Genomic DNA, 17,102 nt, shown 5'->3' with positions numbered 1-17,102 from the left:
AAAAGGTGCAAAACTTAATATATACCTGAGTACAAGATTATGACTTTAAAATATTGCATACCTATGTGATACTTCATTCCAATTTTAACTTTTTAAAAAAAATAATAAATGCCTGGGGTTATTTAAGAAATCAGAGAATTGCTGAAGTGAACAGCAATTGCTTAATTTGTTTAAAATGTAATACGATCATTGATATTGGAAATCATTTACAATTATTTCTGATTTATAATGTTACAGCTTTATATAAATGGAGAATTGATTGGTGGTGTGGACATAGTGAAAGAATTAGTAGAATCCAGTGAATTAAAGGGAATGCTTCCTGTTAAAGAGAAATTGGAAGACAGGTATGATTCTTTACCTAAATTTACTGCTTACATTTTATGGATGATGGGTGATCTCTATAGTGAAATTTGGTGGCTATGATTGGTGTGTTATTACTCTGTAAAAAAAAGTACCACAAAATAAAATATGTTTGTAACTATATTAATTAATAATATTAATAATGCTGTGAAGTTTTAAGTTCATACAGTTATTAACTTTAACTTTTTTTATAAGTATCTTAAACTGATTAAATGATTTTTTAAAAAAAGACCACTTTTTTGAAGAAATGAAGTATTTTGTTTAGTTTAGTATCATTAGAATAACACAAATTTGATTGTAGAATGTCATTCTCTCTATCTTTTTTCAACAGTTATAGCATTCTACTTCTTCCATTATGATTTTCATATCTCTGCTTGATAAAATAGTGTATTTTTTAACATATTTTGTGTTTCTTTATCTTCTGTTAAAGAAGTAACTACTATACTACAGGTGTAGTAAGTATGCAGTTAGCTTTTGTTGTGAATGAAGCGTTTTACTTAATTTATTTTTTAAAGAAATTATAGGTTAATACTCTTTATAGCTGCTAGTAAAAAATAAATTTTATAGCACATAAAAACATACCAAGCTTGATGGGATTTTTCTAGAGAGTTTCTACCATTCGGTCAAGGAGTGATAATTCTTTCACAGGGTTATTTGTGTTAAAGCTCATTTTTATTGCTTCTCACCATTTTCTATACCATATTTTATGCTAATAATCCTTTAATTTTTACCTGATCAAAGATCCTGTTTACCTTTTCTTTTCACCTCACTAATTCTTATACTTAAACATCACTTACCCATCTTCCTTTTCAAATTATTTACTGTACCAGTCTACATATTGACATTCCATGCTCTGATTGCCATGGTTCTTCTTGTTCACCTGTTCTTGGATTGCACCCTTGTAAATCTGATTTGGAGGACTGGTTTTCTTTCCAGAATGTTTTACCTAGGAGAACGTCATTGTATTTTGTTATAATATAGAAGAATGAAATAAATCCTTTGAAATTACAATTTTAGTATTACCTTTTAACTTTCCATTGTTTTCAGTTATAGACTGAAAATGTTATGGATTTTCTTTTTAACTTCAGTTATGGATTCGTGATACAAACAGAGCTTTAGGTTTGTATTGTTCTGACTGCATCAGTCATGCTTAGCCTGTCTAGATGCCCTTAACAATACTTAAAGGTCTGCTAAATCTTTCAGAATTTATCTTAAGTTTGTCCTATCCATTAACACCATTTGTTATGATGGCATTTTAGAACAGGTATCTGCTTGCATGGGGCTTTCCCATCTAATTACAAATAGAAGTATACATCTGAGTTCAAGAATAGAGGTTTTTATTTGCACATGACAGATAACAAAAGTGCTGCATAACAGGTAAGAAATAATGAAAACAAAACTCAAGATCTAACACCATCAAGGGAAGAAGTCATTCTCAAAAACATAACATTTTGAAAATGTTAATTAAATAATGTAAAAATTCTACCGTATAAAGAAACCTCTGAGCAAAACAGTATTAAAAACCTTTCTTTGTCTTGTACCATGCAGAATGAAAGGAAAACGTACAGTGTCCTATGGAATATAAAAAAAATTATAATAAAAAATAGTTTGCTTTCCTGTGTATAAAGCAGAGACAAAATTACACAGTACCGACAAAGGACCAAGCATCTCTGAAGTGGTTTTACGCAGTTATTTTTTGGGGGGGAGGATAAAAACTTGTAGAAAAATGTTACAAAATAGAAATTTAACCACATCATAGGAAAACAGCCCTAAAAATGTCTTAAAAAAGTAAACATAGATGACTTACTAGGAGTTCTTTAATGTGAAAACTGTATGGGTCTGTTTCATTCCCCATCAATTCAATTTGACAGGAAAATTTCGAAATTAAGGGAATGACTGTTCCTGAGGCATGGTCATACCAGACACATTTTTGCCATTTGAGGCCTCAGATTGAAACACTAAGAACAGTAAATGTCTCAAAACTGATTAAAACAACCAGAATAATTTAATTAGTTAGTTTATATAATTGAGAGCCCTGTTTCTTTGAAACTTGTTAAGCAGCTATAAAGAGGACTTGCTGCACAAAACTTTAGTTTCAGGCACATAGCAAGAAATGAATAGAAAAATAAAAAATATATAGATAACCCTCCCAAGGAAGCAGTTTTTTTTTTGGGATAAACAAAAAACTACCTAATCTATCTCTACTAAATTTTTACCAATTTTTCACATAGCTGAGAAGGCTTTTGGATATATTTCGTCATGAAAAAAATAATGTAGTAGTGGAGGTTTGCCAGTGTTGCTGCAAAAACTTACATAATTGAATTAATGAACTGTGAACAGGATTTGAACTGAATGATTCAAAACAATCGAATGTATAATATTACATAGTAATAGAATTAAATTTGCATTAAATAAAGTAATTATCTATATTTCATCTCAAAATATATATATATATATTTGTATTAGTGAAGATTTACCACTTGAAGCACAAACTTTATGAATTTAAAACTGTAAATGTCTATAACTGTATAAGCTGGGTTTTTGAACTGAATGATTATGAATATCCAAAAACCAATCTCTGGATTTTCTGAAATTCCGAGTTTCAAGGATTAAAATGGATTTTTTAATTTTTTTTGAAACCCTATTGTTTTTTTTTTTCAATTTCTCAGTTACAAATGATGAATTCAACCTGATTTTTGGTTAGTGCATTCTTCATGTCAATAAACCAATTTCTAGATTTTTGAAATTCTACCTTGAATGGTGATGAAGAAAGGTAAAAAATATTTTGAAAAATGATTGTTAAGTTTTCCCAATCATAGTTAACAAGATATTCAGTAGATTTGTGCTTGTAAATAATCTTAAAATAAATATTTAAAAACCATTTGAGGTTTTCTTAATTACGATTTTGTTAAGGGATGCGAAGATGCATGGCACTGTGGCTTAACTAACACAGCCACTGCCACCATTACTGGCTGCACCTACCTCCATTTACTTTACCAAAAAACATAGAATAAAAAGATTGACCGCTATGGAAAATACAAGTAACCATATAGCGCGGGCGAAGCTGCGACAGGTAGCTAGTATAAAGTATGAACCTTGACCCAGAAGAATCCGAATCCTCAGGTATGAAAATGTATAATATACTACCTAAAATCCATAGAACCCTTTAAAAATTAAAGAATATCCTTCACAAAGGCAAAAACCCCAACTCTTCTAAAGGAGCCCTTGAAGCAAAAATGTTGCAGAACCTTTTCTATCTGCATATTTTGAAATTCTTTGTAAACTTAAATGCTTTGTAGGAGCCAAATTGGACTCCTCAGTGTGTTACCTTGAATTGGGTTTTACCAAAATGTGAAGTTCCATTTACATCAAGAAAATTAAAAGAAAAAACAATTTAAGTATCTTTGGATTAGAAATAGGGAAATTGATGAGGAAATCTCAAAATTACAATCTCCCTTAATTACAAGTTGTTCACTCATAATTAAAAACATAATTTATAAATATTTCAGTTTAGTTGGAGACAAACGGTTTAGTATAATGAGAGATAGTGACATTAACATAGAAATTTATAAATACCTTTTGATATTAAATGTATAAATACCATATTAATAGTTCAATAACTAGGGAACAGAGTAAATGTGTTTTTGCAGATATATTGCAATCCATACAGACTGTAAATAGGCAAGTTCATGGCTAATACATTGTAGAGTTGTATATTACATAAAGTGGTGTGCATTCACAACTGCAGAGATATTTATTCAACTTGAATATTATGATGTTAAATTTAATTTTTCTAATAACAAAACTATTTTATTAAAAATGCACATGCACAAGTAATAAATATAGAAAATATTAAAATGAATGCAAACTTTAGGAGAAAGTATCACTTATTATGACATCAGAACACTTGATTAGTCAGAAATCTTTTTTAGCAGAATTGAGAAGAAATTTTTTTTAATGTTTTAAGAAAATTGTTTAGAATATTTAGTTCTAATGGGAAGATAAATAGACATCTTGAGAAAAACTCATGAAAACAAAACCTGAGAGGTGGGGAGAAAATGTAATAAAATATGAAGTAAAAAAAAAAAAAAAAATCTGTGAAAGATAAAAATGAAATTGTAGTAATATAATATTAAAAAGAATACAAGAGGTAGCAGAATTGAAAATAAGGAAGAATAGGAATATTCGCAATGAAGAATAGATGTGGAAAGAACTTAATTCAGATAGATATATTGGAGCAGATGAACCTCTTTATTCCTGTTGCTAGATAAATTATACTGTTGGTATCAGAGTAATAGGTTTTAATTAAAACCAGTAACCTCTTACTTTAAGAGATTTTAGAGTATCTGAAACGTGTAAACAAGGATAGAGCAACTCTGAGTAATATATGCTGATTGATTATCCACTGCTGTGTTGAATTTTTTTTGCTTAGTATAATAAAATTTTAATTCTTTAATACGTTTTGTGGTATTTGATCTGTCAAGGAGACAAAGCTTGAATAGGTGAACAGTTCTAAGAAACTTACTCATTACATGTCAATCAAAAAACATCTAGCCAACCGTTGCTCCAACATCTATGTCTATGCAGAAATAGAACAAGGAGTAAGCTATCCTCAAAAAAAAAAAAAAGGAAGTGATGTGGACACCACATAACTTCCTTGTACGCTTATTAAATTGCATATACCCATTTTTAAAAAATGAAAACTACGTGAAATGTTATTTCATTTATAACTTGTGATATTTTTTGTTTGTTTACGTAATTGAATTATTATTTATTTTATTTTTTTTTTACAATCAGGACAAAAATGATTAATAAATCAATATATTTAAATTAAAAAAAAAAAGTTAAGAAAAGGAGAAAGTCACTTTTGAACCGATGTACCCCTTCCCCTTGTAAGATCCAAATATTTCATTAAAATTTTATTTGTCTGTAACTCTGGAACCAATTAAAATAAGTACCTTTTATGATATATTGTTGAAAAAAGCTCTCAATGTGGACTTAGTGTAGTTAAGAAAAAGTCAAAAATTCAATTTTTTTTTTATTTTGGGCTTTAATTGACACTTGGTCCAGTCAATTGCAATCAGAAGAGGAGTTGCACAACTAGATGTTACAACAGTCCTAAACTCAAAATTTCAACATCCTACAGCTAATCGTTTTTGAGTTATGTAAGATACATACAGACATCATGCCAGAACTAGTTGAAATGGATTCAGGGATGGTCAAAATGGATTATTCCTTTGAAATCTGAAAACCAAAATATTTTTGCAATCACAATACTTCCTTTGCTTCATACAAAGAAGTAATAATATCTAATTTAATAAATAACAGTAATAACAAATATAAAGAAAGGCCTGGGTTTTGACCAGCTTAGCAGTTTTCATGAGAATGAATTGGGTTGAATTATTTATCTTGGTTTTTACATTATAATATTTTGTAATTTTAATTGTATAATTTAAAATTAAGCAATTTAAAGTTACCTCTGATTTTCTAGTAAGATTAATCCTTTGGTTATCTGAATATTGTTAATATATTGAATTGATTATACAGTGTCCCATATAAAACGCAACCCAACCTTATATTGGTAGTTATTGAAATAATAAAAAGGCATGTGTAAATGTAAATGTAAATTTTATTATTACCATCAATTACCTTACATTTAGAGTAAATGTTGGAAGTGGCCGCCATCTTCTTGAATACAAGCTTCAATTCTTTTTACAGCGTTTCTTGCAACTTTTTTCAAAGTTTGTGGCTGGATATTTAATACAGCTTGTTCAATATTGACTTTCAATTGTTCAAGTGTTCGTGGTTTGTTGCTGTAGGCTTTTTCTTTGAGGTAACCGCATAGAAAAAAATCCGCCGCAGTCAAATCTGGAGATTTTGGTGGCCACAAGCCTCGATCGATAACACGATTACCAAAGAATTCTTCTACAAAATCAGAAGTTGAACCTGCGTAGTGCGATGTCGCACCGTCATGTTGTAGCCAGCAGTGTCTGTCTTCCTCTTCCAAGATTGCAATGAACTAAAATAAAATATCCTGATATCATTCTGCATTAATGGTGTACTTGAAAAAAATAGGACCGATTATTTTCTTCTGCAATATCGTGCACCACACGCCCAACTTCTGCGGGTGTAATTGTTTTTCGTGATAAACGTGGGGATTTTCAGCACTCCAAATTCTACTGTTTTGGCTGTTTACGTAGCCATCCAAATGAAATCGTGCTTCATCTGTGAAAAATAACGAATCCATAACATTAATTACCTCACGCAGAAATCGACGGAATCATTGACAATATTGTAGCCATTTTTCTATGACGGGCTCAAGAAGTCGATGAACCGTTTGAATGCGATAAGGTCGTAATTGTAATTGTTTGATCGCCTGATGAACAGTTGATTTAGACAAATTAATTTCTGCAAACAAACATCTGATCGATTTATTTGGCGAGGTGAGTAATCGGTCTTTGATTTCAGTGACTGTATCTGTATTCAACACTGACGCAGATCTTTTGTGTTCCTTGTTATTAACAGAACCAGTCTCTCTAAATTTTGCAACTAACCTAAATACTGATGTTTTGTTAGGAGCTGGTTTATCTGGGTACTTATGGCAAAACAAATCTTGCACTGCAACCACTGATTTCGTACTGAAGTACGACTCAACAATGAAAACACGTTCATCTAGCGAAAACACCATCTTGTCTCTAGCAATACACTGAATGTTATGATTGCATTGTTGTTACTATCGGTAGTGTTCTACTGCGTCGCCGCGATGTTCAGATGTTGGACGAGTCCATTTCAGTAACGAGTAGGGGAGTATGCTTGACTTTTGAAATTTCATGGATGAGTGATTGATGGGTTGCGTTTTATATGGGACACCCTGTATAATAAACTCTCTACTCTTTCTGAATCTTAATAATTATTCAGGAAAAAAATTTATCCTAAATATTAGTATTAGAGTAGTGGCATAAAATAATGAATTACATTTTTTCATTTAGGCTAAAGGCTCTTACTCATAAATCTGATATAATGATTTTCATGAAAGGCAGTCGTGATATTCCTCGTTGCGGGTTTAGCCGACAGCTAATGGAAATACTTAAAGAAATTGGGTAAGTAAAGTTTCTCTTGGTCTTTATAAATACATTCATGCAGATGTATTAATTATTATTATTATTATTATTATTATTATTATTATTATTATTATTATTATTATTATTATGCTTTTACGGCCAACATGGGACCACTTAAGTCAATTTTAGTTGGATCTTTTCTGAGAAAAGCGTGTTATTTTACTCTTTCGAGCTGCCCAGTATTTCTTCATCCGTTCAGATCTTGCTTTCTTTTCTTCATCCAGATGTATTAATATATATATATATTTTAATTTTATTAATTCAGTTAATTTTAACAACTAATTTGTTGATAGCCTTGTTTTCTTGGAAGAAACTAAAATTGAGTGGAAGAAGAAATTCTGAAAATGGTAGGAATTCACTTTAAAGAGAGAAATTTTATTTGAAAATAAATAGAGTAAAAAAACTAATGAAAAGTGACAGTAAGAGGAATTTTATATGAAATTTAGTGTTAAGATGATAATCACAGGTTGTTCTTATGATGGCTCTGATTCACTTTATTTGGATTTTGTGTTTTAAAAACCTTGTTAATTTTTTGTAATGCTGTTAAAATTTGAACCAGCTGAAGAAAGAGACTAGATCTACAGACTTAAGATCAAATATCACAAAACGTATTCTACGTATGTAGAATACAGATGAGAAAAATTATCTGAGAAAAAGTACCTGAAGGGGAAAAAGAAGCTTATAATTTTTTAGTGGAGACTTTGAACTAAATTTGATATAAATTCTGAAAAATAAGAATAAAATTGAGAGAGTTGAATGACAAACTCCATCAGATTTACTGTGATGTTTGTGAAAAATAGAATTGACTAGAAGTTATGAATATAAAATTTAAAAGAAGTTAATCACTTTCTGATTTCAATAAAAACATTATTTTACCATACAATAAAAACAGGAATAGATGTGTCTAAAATTTTGTTTCTAAATCACCAATTAGGATAATTTATTAAAAAAAAGTAAAAAAATATGATAAACAAAGCTGTAGTAGTTTTAAGGAAAAGAATTTGAAAACCAATTCAAGACTAGAAAAAAAAGTTAAAGTTTATTTTTTTTATTATATTTTATTCAATATTTCTCCTCTTCTCTTTTTTACATTATTTCATAGCTACATTATATTTTCATATAAAAAATTTTACTTAATTGCTAATTATATTTAAAAACTAGTAACATTAATAATATTACTAGTTTAGAAACTTCAATGAAGTTTCTAATATCTCTAGTTCTGACACCGATTGTTGTTACCAGCTTCTTTTAAAGGTGAAGAGAAATTAGGTACTCACGAGAAAAATCCTGTATGGGAGTATCACATATTTCAATCTACATAATTCATTACAGATTTTAATTGCATGCATATTTTAATGCAGTGACCATGCAGTCACTATTTATGCTATTATAAATACCAGAGAAGAGATTTAGCATTGCATATTCAGTATTACAGCCTTTCCTAAAACCAAATTGATTATTACTGTAGAAATATGTCTTAAAAAACTATTTAAACAAATCCACATGAACTTTTCAGGTATTTTGGAAGAAATTGATAATAAAGCAATAAATAGGTTTTTCTTTATTAGGATAATTTTTTATCCCTACTCTTATGTATTGGATTTTTTTTTTTTTTTTTGTCTTCTTTCTTTTGTATTGGAATAATGATAGAATTTTTAATTACTTTGGATACGCTCCTGTTAAAGAGAAAGAGAAAGTTATACCTTAAAAATCTTTACCATTTAAAGTGGAGTAGAATAACTGAAGAAAAAGTAGAAATTAAATATAGAGAATTAAGATACAAAGAGATTTATTTACAGTGTTTTTGCCTTTAAAGGGCAAGGCTCTCCACTCCTATGCCACTTCATATTCACTTATTTTGACTCAGGCGTGTACTAATGGACTTTGTCTCATCACATCTGACTATTCAAAATAAAAAAATTATTTCCCTCTTATCAAAATTAATTCATTAGCCTTTGGCAAATTTTCTATCTGGGTTGTTTGTGATTTTTGACTGTTGGATCAAACCCCACAGCAACTTCACATAACCCAAGGTGTTTTGTGATAATGGTATGGACACTTCCATGACTGACACCCACATTTGAAGCAATTCCATCAACCATAACAATTGTCTTCAGTGAGATTATGGATCAATTGAATGTTGTTCTCAGCCACACTTGTCCTTGAACACGTATTGTGATTTTCACTTCTATAGCCTCCTTTAAATTTGCTGGCCCAGTCATACATAGATTAGGATATGTGTTGTGATAACACTATATCTCCCAAACTATTTATGCAGTTAGTCAAAATTTTGGACGGTTTGACACCTTCATTCATGAGGAACTCGTGAGAATACATTCCAACTGACGATGGAATCTTTTACTCTGTTATGACCAGAGAGATACAAATACTGAGGCAGCTGGTGTATCCATCACGTCGCCACAGCTCTACTATTGATACATCCAGTTCAACCAACTCATGTTTGTACACAAATCATGAAGACAAAAGCCCAGTTTATATTTGACTAACCCTCATAATTATTTATTTTCTCTATTAGATGATATAACAAAGCAGGTTCCCTGACCTAATAAATGGCTAGTTTTTGTTATCAGAAAGGAACAGTTAACAGAATCAATAGTATTAAAATGTTACTGATTTTCATAAGGCTTACCCAAAGAAGAACTTGTTTTTTTCATGAATTTATTAATTTTATTTGTATAGTTCTAGCCCTCCTATAACCTAACCTATTTTTTAAATATTAAAGTATTTTTTACATAATTATGCATTTTGTACCTGGTGATCTTATGTTAAATTTCAAGAAAGTAAGCAAATAGATCATCATTACAACCTGATAAAAGCTGTGTCCTTGGATTAAGGGTTTCAGTTATTTCTATCTCTTAATCTAGGCACCATCTTTTCTCTATTACTCTTATAATATTGCATCTTTTCTCCATTTTTCATGTCACTGTGCTCATCTACTTCATCCTTAGTCATCAGTCTTCCTCATTAGAATATAACATTAGTTTTCTGTGGTGACAGTTTTGATGTTAGATAATTATGTAATCAAACTAATTTTCCCACCTTGCCATTCCTTAATCTATCTTTTGTTGTCTTCTCTTGAACTTCATCTCTGCAGAATCCATCATAATTTTTTGTCTTTCATTTCATATCACTTTTGCAATGTATCTAAAAATGTTTTAATAAATTCATGGTATATGGCAATAATGAAATAACTTTGTATTCTCACATTTCATTCCATAATTCTTTAATACAAGAAGTATGATCCCTTTTTTGAATCCTTAAGTTTTTTTCTCTAAACAGTTTTTAAAAGCTTGTACACCTGATGTGTACTGTCAGCCCCAACTGATTAGCATATCAATAGATAACTTACTTGGGCACTGCCTCCTTACATTTTTTGATTTCATTACACCTACTTTTTTTTATTGACATATTTTCCATGCCACTTTCTGTTTTAATTAAAATTCTTCTATTCTAATTTCTGTCTTTTTTTCCAAATGGTCCTCTGTTCTGTTCAGATTATTTATTTTGGATAATTAGAACAAATTGCTGTCTTCTGAATGTTCCCCTCATTTATCTGAAAGCTTCTTTAAAATACTCCTCCCATCATTTTAATACTTCCATTTCTCTAATGACTTCTTACTTTTTTATCCCTTGTTTTTTCTATCTTCATTCTTTACCAATTGTACCCCATCTTATACTACCTTGTGAATGCCTTTCCAACTTTTTAGAGAAATCTTTCCTATATTTTTTCTTTTTATCGACCATCTTACAAACTTTCTTCTGGTACTGTTTCACTCTTATTACTATCTTCCTTTGTCACTTCATTCTACCATTTTGTTTTCAGTATTTTTAACTATTAACTTTTCAAGTTATCCTGTGGTTTTTTAATAATTTTTACAATAATCTTTGAGTCTTTTTACTTTTACCTACTGATGTTACATTGCCATGATGGCATCATAGAGAAAGAATTGTTCCATGCATAATGCCACCTATGTGTCAAGGGTTTCAAGGGCATTCTTCTATCTTCTCCCACTCTTTTCCAGCAACTGGTAAAAGTTTTGTTATTATGTATTAGCATGAGAAAGGATTCTCCGGTTTGATTGTGTAGTTCATTGTTACTATTTTGTTGTGTTATATTCATATGGCTTTGTTCAATGTAGATTGTTTTTTGCAACTTCTTGAAAATGATATTAGTGCAATTTTTTTTTTAAACTCTTCATTATTTTTTATTAATTTATTTTAAAAATGCTTAATATTAACATAGTAATAAAAAATGTTTAGAACATATTTTTTCTTTTAAAAATTCTTTGAAATAGCAAAACTAAAAAATTACTTTTTACCCAACTTCAAAAAAGGAGGTTATGTATTTGATTCATGTATATTTTTTTTATGTTTGTTCACGCATAACCTTTTTCCTATTAATCCAGTTGAAATAAGAGTCTTGTTGCAGTCGACGCAGCTGTTTTTTGCGGTGGTACCATGATGTTGAAAAAAATTTTTAGACAAATCCATCTGAAAATTGACAAAAAATGTTTTTTCACCATTAGATAGGGGTAGTGGGAAACATTATATTGTATGTGTATGCATCATGTTAGTATGAAGTTAGATTTCTGTAGGGCAGGTAACGTGAGTTTCTGAACAAGATATATAAGTAGCACCATTAATAAAATCATCAAAAATCAAAATATTTCATCTTTTCAGACTGTGTATATAATACACAGCATCAGTGGGGACAGTTGAAATCTTATAATTCTATATACATGCATTACATTACATCATCTTTTATGGTTTCTCGCAAGGTCATACAACTAAGCTAAACCATCCAAGTTTCTGACTCAACTTAGAGTAACATACTTGTCCTTTTGCATGTACTTTTTTCCCCAACACTACTACAGCTCTATTTAATGTTGCACGTTGCAATTTGTGCACTGGTACAGCCCAACTTAAAATTAAATGTAGGATACGTCTTCCTACATCTCCATATTGTTTAGTAGTTTGAAATGTTGTACTTGCTGGTGTAATTGGTACATATATAATCATCTTCATCTTTCATTTTTGTACTTATTGTTCCATCATTGAATTTAATTAACTAACTTCTGAAAACTCCTTTCCAGTTGGTCCTCGTAGAGCAGAACATTTGAATTTCTTTACAATTCCCATAGTGCCGTTAACTAAACCATCAGAAATCAATATACTATGCTTTAATGTAAATCTTAAACCCTCAGTCAATTATACATTATGCAACAGGCCACCACAGTTATTGATGTCTACCAGAATAACATTCCCAGGTGGAATTTTCCTATTTATGACAGCTTCTCGTTGTTCATTAATAACATTAGTAATATAAATTCTATTTGTTTTTGATATCATAGTCATACTAGATTATATTCATCAACTAATTTAATAGTTGGGAATATTCTTACAGCATTTCCACTGCAAATTTGTCTGTTAAAGATATCCTCCTCTTGCAAAGCATTTCCAATTGGCCAGTTATAACTTCACCAAAACTCAAGTTATTTAATAAATCAATAAATCCTATGTCATTTCTTTGTCTCATGTTTATTGTTTGCTCACAAAATGAAAACTGATGCCACAAATTTATTTCTGCTTCACACCAAGGAGGTTGAATATAACCTCCTTGGTATATATATGTATATATATTTCATCCATATACTTAATTCTTTAGAGAGTTTTTTAATCAGCACTAAAATACATTATCATACTTATGTGGTACTTGAATGGTCGTATAGATGGCGTAAATTGTAAACAGAAAAGCAGTCAAAGCACATATTACTTTTAATTATGGTAAAATGTGTATAGGTTGAGATCGAACTGACATGACTTATCTGTTTTTCTGAATTTGTTAATTTAAGAATTTGAACAACCCACTGGGTTGTTCTAGTGGTAAAATGATTGTAAATCAGCTGATTTTGAAGTTGAGAGTTCTCAGGTTAAGATCCTAATCAAGGTAGTTGCTTTTATTTGAATACTAGTTCATGGATATCGGTGTTCTTTGATGGTTGGGTTTCAATTAATCATTTGTCTTAGGAATGGATGGCCTGAGTTTGATCAAGACTACACATTTACTGGTATAGTTACAGTACATGATCTTGGGTTAAGCTAAGAGTAGTAGAGCACCTAAATGATCAGTTGGGCCTGACTCAGGACTCCCCTTAAGTAAGACAACATTGAATTCTACCCTCAAACAGATTGGTAAACTACACCATCCATAATCTAAATATGTCTTTACAATAAATACTCATTAATAATAATATGTTTACTTTTATCGAAGTGGTCTTCACAGAAGAAAACAGTTGAATTATCCACTATATTTTGCATTGGAACATATACAAATAGTTTTTGCGATGTCTTTATTGACATATTTGTGCACGCTGGCACTACACACTATTTTTAACTCATTTTCTTCAGTAAGTCACAGTAAAAAATAACACAAACAGCAGAATGCTTACTCAGCTTGTGACTTTTGATGTTTATTTACCGACAAGTCATTTTGCTCAAAGTCATTTTTTATTTGTAATCTTTTTAAGAAATACATATAAGAATCAAAAGTAGCCACTTTTTGTGGGTTTGATAAATACCAGTAAATAATCTGAGGTGGTTTCTAGTAACCAGTCAAGCAGTCTGTTGTTCTAATGTTCATGAATTGTAATTTTTATAAACATAGTTATGTATTCTAATGAAAGCCATCTACTAATAACTCATAACTAATGCTAGGTCTATTTATATTGAAAAAATTAAAATTAATTACCATTTACCTTCTAAAATTTTTATAATTTTTATTTCAAATTAAACTATTACTCAGAAAAGAAAAAAAAATTAACATGAATATGTAGAAGCTTGTTTGGGAAATTATTATATTAAATTATAACCTAAAAGGTCTGCCTAATACTGCTCTGACAGAATATTAAACCATACACTTTAAAAACCATAGAATATTATCTAAAAACAAATGGAAAAATATATCCAAGAAGCAATGTAATGGGTTGGTTGCTAATAATGCACACATGACATCATTGTATATTATCATGGTTCCGATAATCATAGACTAAAAAAACTAGTTATATATATATTTTTTTTTAATAAAAACTAGTACAACGGGTAGAGAGAAAAATACTTTTATTTCTTGCTCCAATATAAAGTTCAAAACCATCCCTACTTATTTATCTTCCAGCATCCTTCCCCTCTGTTTCATTCACTCCTAACAACATATTTTTATCCAGCTTGCATTTGATTAGTTTTCCCTGTTATGACAATGGCGACTAAATCAATGGAGTATCTGCAAATTTCCTGCAGGAATCCCTTGACCTTATATTTTAGCCTTCAGTACTATGAAAACACCATGCCTAAGAGCATTTTTTCACCTACTGCCAGCTGTATTACTATACACTATCTGTTTCTTATTAGACATCTTCCATCTTCATGTGAAAGATTTGTTGGCTTTTTTATAGGAGTCTAATGTATATTAGATTCCTTCCATCTTATGCACAATGGCCTTATCACCTTTGTATTAATTTTTAGCTTTACTGTTGTTCCCCATAGACAATATCCTACCAACCTATACAAGACAATATAACTGCCTGTCACAGTTTTCAGATCACCACCACAACCTCTGGGAATCGTAAAAAATTAAAAGATGATAATTTTCAGAAAATTAAGGAGGGTTCTTCTTTTAAGCCCTCCTTAAATAATGATATTTCTACATACTTTAAAGGTTCTCAAAAGCAAATTTTCTCATGAGATTAAATTATCAAAAGAAATAGTGGTTAGGTACTTATTTGATAAAACATTTGCAACATTAAGCAATAGCCTCAAGCTGGTTTTTTACAGAGGTATATCCCAATCTGCTGTTTACCCAATGATTTTATTGCATCTTTGGAAGTTTTATTATATAATTTAACATGCTATTATTTGCTACAAAACCCTAATTAAATAAATTTGATTTTTTTAAATATAAATCATAATCATCCATCTCACATTTAGCTACATCAGATTCACTAAATGATTCACATTTATGAGTAAAATTTGCCGATCTTATTGCCATAGCTGTTTTTAAAAATGCGTTATATTTTTGTACCTAAAATTTAATAGCTAATCTAGATTTATTATCATTTATAGTAAAATTATTTTATATTTTCTATTTAGTAACTTTTCTTACTTATGTAGTTTGTCATAATTGAAATCTTTAATCTCTGTTATTTTACTTCTGCATGTGACATTGTTTTCCTTAAATTAGATTTTTTGCTGGAGTGATCTGTTATAATTTATTAAAGAAAAATATTGTTTAAATTTCCTCAAATTACAAAATTGTTATTTTTTTAAGTTGATCAAAACTAATAAATTTATCTCATGTAATTTACTGACAGAAGGAAACTTATAAATTATTGTTATTCTTCTGCAAGAAACTTAAAATTATCTAGATCATAATTGTGAAGAGTTCTACCAGTTTTGGTTGGAGTGCGTTTTTACATCCTCTTTCTGTACATCCAATGAACTCTTGATGTTATTTGATAAGGGGTGAACCATTTGTGAGACTCTTTTGCCCAGTGGTTGCACAATAATCCTAACTGCAGAAGTACCTATCTGGTAAACCCCTGGCTTCCTATTTCTCCTAAATTGTAAATATCTGTTTTTGGACAATAATTCTAATCTCATCTTTATAAGAGGATGATTATTTGTTATTATATGCATGAAAATTATAATAAACATGAGGATTGTAATAAAAATTGTAATTTTAATTGTTAAACAGGGTAACATTTGAAACATTTGATATACTTGAAAATGAAGAAGTACGCCAAGGATTGAAAACATATTCAAACTGGCCAACTTACCCTCAAGTGTATGTAAAAGGAGAATTGGTTGGAGGATTAGACATTATCAAAGAACTCAACGAATCCGGAGAACTGAAAAATACATTAGAACCTAAGTCATAATTTTATTGTAATTTTAAAGTTTGTGAAATTATTTTAATCATAGATTGTCTAGCCATTTGAATTTGTATGCTTAAGGATAACTCCAAATGTTTGTATGCTTAAGGATAACTCCAAATGTTATTCAATACGTTCAATAAATTTTTATTAGTTTATTTGATCTGTAAAATTTTTTACTCTGCATAAAATTTATTTTCTAGTTTTGTAATTTCATTACTTATTACATAACTATGATTTTTTTTATTGAACCATTACATTTAATTAGTGTTTAAAAAATGTATCATTCATTTACATAAAAGAAAATTTGTCAGATATCAGTTATTTTAAAATATAAATTTTTACTGAAATTACTTCTTACTCTAGTTACTTCTGTTTGAAACTGCTTACTTTTTCATCTTATCAGCAATTCAAATTATTGTTATGAAAAATTATTTAACAATGAAAGGATAATTTGTGAAATTATTTTTTTTATTGCTTATTTCTAATTCCATTGCTGATTTCTAATTTTTTTTGTGCTTATTATTTATAGAAATTACAGTGTACTACTTTCTTTTGAATAAGTGTGACAAACTTACAATTCTTGAATCAAAAATATTTGAAGTTCTTAGTGAGTGAACCACGTGCAGCAGCTTTCATAGCATATTTTGACTTATGTACTACAATTTCATAATGT

At 29.7% G+C, this 17,102-nt stretch overlaps 1 protein-coding gene across 1 annotated transcript in view; it reads left to right on the top strand.

The window, feature by feature from the left end:
- The window catches only part of Grx3 (Glutaredoxin 3), a 48,131-nt gene extending 31,547 nt beyond the window's left edge, over positions 1-16,584 (top strand). The window contains exons 5-7 of the mRNA XM_075375580.1: positions 238-344; positions 7,350-7,460; positions 16,249-16,584. Coding sequence (XP_075231695.1) covers positions 238-344; positions 7,350-7,460; positions 16,249-16,432 — 402 coding nt within the window. The 3' untranslated portion in view covers positions 16,433-16,584. The remainder of the gene's footprint in view (positions 1-237; positions 345-7,349; positions 7,461-16,248) is intronic.
- Positions 16,585-17,102: the final 518 nt, after the last annotated feature.

Source organism: Lycorma delicatula, chromosome 1 (assembly GCF_047948215.1).
Source record: "Lycorma delicatula isolate Av1 chromosome 1, ASM4794821v1, whole genome shotgun sequence".
In the NCBI taxonomy this organism is placed as follows: Eukaryota; Metazoa; Arthropoda; class Insecta; order Hemiptera; family Fulgoridae; genus Lycorma; species Lycorma delicatula.
The sequence above is the reverse complement of the archived record's forward strand: the minus strand, read 5'-3'. Positions and strand labels throughout refer to the sequence as shown.